At 37.7% G+C, this 4,822-nt stretch overlaps 1 protein-coding gene across 1 annotated transcript in view; it reads left to right on the top strand.

Annotated features, from left to right (window-relative positions):
* LOC119834242 (protein numb) overlaps nucleotides 1–4,822 on the top strand; it is a 32,290-nt gene that overhangs the window by 21,412 nt on the left and 6,056 nt on the right. Inside the window, exons 4-7 of the mRNA XM_038358577.1 lie at nucleotides 2,771–2,982; nucleotides 3,265–3,493; nucleotides 3,951–4,188; nucleotides 4,615–4,805. Coding sequence (XP_038214505.1) covers nucleotides 2,771–2,982; nucleotides 3,265–3,493; nucleotides 3,951–4,188; nucleotides 4,615–4,805 — 870 coding nt within the window. The remainder of the gene's footprint in view (nucleotides 1–2,770; nucleotides 2,983–3,264; nucleotides 3,494–3,950; nucleotides 4,189–4,614; nucleotides 4,806–4,822) is intronic.

The following is a 4,822-nucleotide window of genomic DNA, read 5'->3' on the forward strand; positions in this document are numbered from 1 at the left end:
GGAGGCCTGTGTCCCAGCAATGGGAATATATGGGCTGATGATGATGATGATTAATATAAAAAACAAATATTCGCGTTTCGTTTAAACTGTTGCCGTAAATTTTATTCGTTTTGAATTTATATTAGAGACACATCATAAACTCTAAACAGATAATGATCAATTATTCTACCTTTAAGCCTACCTTTTATTTACTTTTAAGAAGTGATTGCATTGCTGACTGATGTATTTAGATATGCGATATCGGTTCAATGTTAAATCGCATAAAAATAAAACTGATTGCTTCGCTTTCTTATAAATACATGGATAAATATATTTATTACGTTAACTAATACAATACGAATGTGTAAATGATATCACTTTGTTATATAGATGTCGCAACTCGAAGCCGACTAGCTTAATCAGCCGTTCAAATAACGACCTGACTGTTGGCTGTGACATTGATATCGACAAAAGTTAATTACGACCATTACGACCATCTAGTCTAGACTTGCGAGTAATAAAGAATAAATGAATTTGTCCTAATAAATTAACAAATCAATATTTGTCTTAAGTTTTATTTATGACTAGCTATTCGTCCCGGTACGTACCCTTTTTCCTATAGGTCTCAGGGTTTACGAACAAATCTAACGTTGAATGAATTTTTAAAATCGGCCAATAGTTTCCGAGATTAGCGCTTTCAAATAAACAAACTCATGTGTAGAGATTTTATGTGTTGCTCTAAGAGCATCCGTCCAATGACTATTTCTTACAGCCATTTTTTATCTTCACAATAAAGTCAGTATGACGAAGGTTTTTAAGTGAATAAATCTATCGTTCGTAACGTTCTTATTAACAATTCTCATCAAACCAGTTCGTTTCATTGGAGCTATTGACTTCGTATTTGACCTTCAAGGTTTTATGCAAAACCACGGCGCTGTTTTCCTATGATTATTATTTATTAGTCGATTTTATTTTAACAGAGCAAATGAAATTGAGTTTAAAGTAGAAAATAAAATACTTCACTAGACCATTATAGCACAATCTTTTGAGATTTGCAAATATTTATTTTGCATCGTAATTTCATTAAAAATCGGAGAACTATTACGTCAAAGAAGAAGTCAATAAAATGTGAATATTAAACACACTATCCAAACGTAATCCTTCATATGCCTTAAAACTGATAGCAATAAAGTACTTTTATCATATGAAGCCGAAGCTACAATAAAAATGTGTATACATTAGCATTAAGCGTTATTCGAGACGGGTATTATGTAACGTCTTGAATTACTACACCGACTTCGAGTCGCCTTAGCAATCTCTTTATTGCATTCTTTAGCAGAATGAAGCCGCACAAATGCCTCCTTAAATGCTTCTTAAGTATAAACTCATTTATATAATTTGATATAGAGGTTAACGCACAGTTCCACTTAATATTGATCTGTTTACAAGCAAATACTTACAACTAAAAACGTTAAAAAAGCTGATAAGCAGTACGACGAGCACGGGACATTTTAGGTCATATCGATACTGAATGTTCGGCCGGTGTTATTTATAGTATGTATTACTTAATTATATAAATCACTAGCTGACCCGGCAAACGCTGTTTTGCCTTACTCTTATCATTTAGAGGTATAAAAAATAGATGTTGGCCGATTCTCAGACATACTCAATATGCACACAAAATTTCATAAGAATCGGTCAAGCCGTTTCGGAGGAGTATGGCAACGAAAACTGTGACACGAGAATTTTATATATTAGAGATAATACCTAAAGTATGTTAGATGTAATTCGATTCGTAAATAGATAGAATCGTGTTGGATGTACATAACATTATGTGAAAAATAATATAAATTATTTCAATAATAATTAGTTGATGTTAATTTACGAACGATATACGTAAAAATAATCAGTCATAAATGTCACAATAAATTTTTGAAAATATAAATCAATCCATAAAACACAGCAGGGTATTACTAATGATACTATTCACAAATTTAAAAATAATTCAAATGTTATGTTGTGAAAATAATAATTTGACGAAGAAAATTGATTCTATTGAGCGTTGATTTATCGTTTTACCGTGGCGAAATCGTTTATGAACACAGTTGACTTAATAAATAGCGGAATATAAAATAATCGAATGCAAGTGTATTTACGCTAGTTGCAATTAGCTACGTTTATTAGTTATTCAATAAATGGGTAATTATAGTTTATTCATTTTATTGGCTACTGGAAAATGTTAATCGATGTAAAAACGATTAAATTTTAGTGGAAACAGTGAAATAAAAAGGTTTATCGTAATAATAAAATATATTTATCTACTTCCGTTACGGAATAGTAAGGTAACACTGTGAAACGTTTTATTTCACTATATTTTTATGTAAATTAAATAATCGGTCCTTTAATCCATTTCAACGCCACCCAATTTTTTCGCCGGCCACGTAGTCAAAAGCACTTTCTATGGGAATGAGATACGATCTATAGCCTCTTGTGTCCATACACAAAAATGATATCATAAAATAACTCCAATGCGAAATAACACAGTAAGGATGACATAGCATATGCATAACGAAGCCCACAAAGAAAATGTATGAAGTACTGGTATAATTGAAGTAATTCTTTGTATGTTTGTTGTTGTTTGCACACACCAAAGTAATAGTTATACTTATTTATAATAACTACATTTAGTTAAAATATGAAACTTAACGTGTTTTATATTATATATTATTGATTGTAAATGACTGTGTGTTCCTTAAATAAATAAATAAAAACAATACGTCGTCGTTTCCAGCTACATCTGCCGCGACGGCACGACGCGGCGTTGGATGTGCCACGGGTTCCTGGCGTCGCGCGACTCCGGCGAGCGGCTGTCGCACGCGGTGGGCTGCGCGTTCGCGGCGTGCCTCGAGCGCAAGCAGCGCCGCGACAAGGAGTGCGCCGTGTCCATGAGCATCGACGCCGCCAGCCACGCCTTCACGCGCCAGGGCTCCTTCCGCAAATCGGGTTCGTGTCGCTCTCGCGGCTTTGTAGGGACATGTCGAGGGAATGGCTACTCTAGATTAGGTCGCTAATTACTTATGAAAATATAATTTTCAAATTACAATGACATCTATTGGATGTAACTATACATCCAATAGATGCAAATTAAAATGTTTGTATGTTTATTTAATTATAATAACATAATAATTACAATATGTATTGTATAAAAATGATGTAGCGTTTAATTAAAAGCAGAATTGGTACCTTAATAAAATTCGCGTATTAATGATCAATGTATTATTTCAGTGATAGGTCGTCGCGTATCAGAAGCAGACGTAGATCTGCCGGCGGTACCCCAACTGCCCCACGCGCCCCACGCCCCGCCTCCGCACCCGGGCCCCACACCGGCCTCCGCCCCCGCTACAGGGCCCCGTGCCACTCCGCACAACCCTTTTGCCGTGGAGCGCCCGCATGCAGCGCCGCACCTACTCGAGCGACAGGGCTCCTTTAGGGGCTTCGCACATCTTAATAACAAGTATGTATATATTTAGCTTATATTAAAATACATTGGATGCTACAAACGTTATATATTCTATATTTTTAAAGTTAGCAGATTTATCAGTGACTTTATATCTTCTTATATATAAAATTCCCGTGTCACAATTTTTAAACTCCTCCGAAACGGCTGGACCGATTCTTATGAAATTTTAGTGCATAATGATATGGGTATGTCTGAGAATCGGCCAACATCTATTTTTCATACCCCTAAATCATAAGAGTAGTGCAGAACAGCGTCTCCGGAGCCGGATCAGCTAGTTTAATATAATATTAATGACTTTACAATTTTCATAATCAATGATATTTACTTAATGTAACACGAGTTACATCATATTTATGAATTTTATAATTATATTATCCTTTCATAATAGCTCCCAATATCCTCCCAAGGTCCAGTTTCCATTGCACAAGAATAATTTTTTTTTCCATTTCAGTTCTCCATTTAAGCGGCAGATGTCACTCCGCATAAGCGAGTTGCCATCTAATGTAGAGCGACAGCGGATGGGACTGGGCTCGCCGCCGGGTGCGCTGCCCACACTGCCCTCTCAGCCCGCTGTGCCCGCGCTGCCTGCATTGCCTTCGTTGCCCACGGTGCCCGCTCTGCCCGCCACCCCGCCCGTGCCCGCCTTGCCCGCATCTGCGAATACGCAGCGTTCCGATGACGTTATTGAGGTAAACATAATAATGCTGAACTTCATTGCGCTCCGCGGTAAAATATGCAGAATAAAATTTTATATACATATAATAAGAGTCACATTAAAATTTGAATAAATGAATAATGTTTTTTTATGGTTTTATAGTAATCCTGTGAGGCTCCCATCCAAACATTTATTCTACTCCAAAGAAAATAAGTTCCATTACGATTTAGCTTATCAAGTATATATTGTATTTTGGTTTAAAAATTTTATTTTCTAATATTAAATAATGACATGAATTACTCTTATTACTATATAATGTCCTTATTGCAAAAAAAACCAATGTAATAATTCAATACAATCTTTATTCAACTAGTTTTAATTTTATATCCTTTCTATCGCTCGGTTTGCAAACAGAAGTGAGATGAGTCTGTTGAATTGAAAAATGTTTGAATCCCCGCAGGAGGCGGCGGCGCCGGACCCGGTGGCGGAGATGTGCCAGCAGCTGTCGCTGGGGCTGCGCGCGCTGGCCGAGGAGCCCGTGCCGGCGGCGGGCGCGCTGCCGCACCCCGAGCAGTGGCTCGGCCGCGTGGCGCGCGCGCCGCCGCTCGCCGCCGCGCCGCGCGCCGCGTCCTTCGCCGGCCACGCCGCCACCAACCCCTTCCTCGCGC

Source organism: Zerene cesonia, chromosome 19, assembly GCF_012273895.1.
Source record: "Zerene cesonia ecotype Mississippi chromosome 19, Zerene_cesonia_1.1, whole genome shotgun sequence".
Taxonomy (NCBI): domain Eukaryota; kingdom Metazoa; phylum Arthropoda; class Insecta; order Lepidoptera; family Pieridae; genus Zerene; species Zerene cesonia.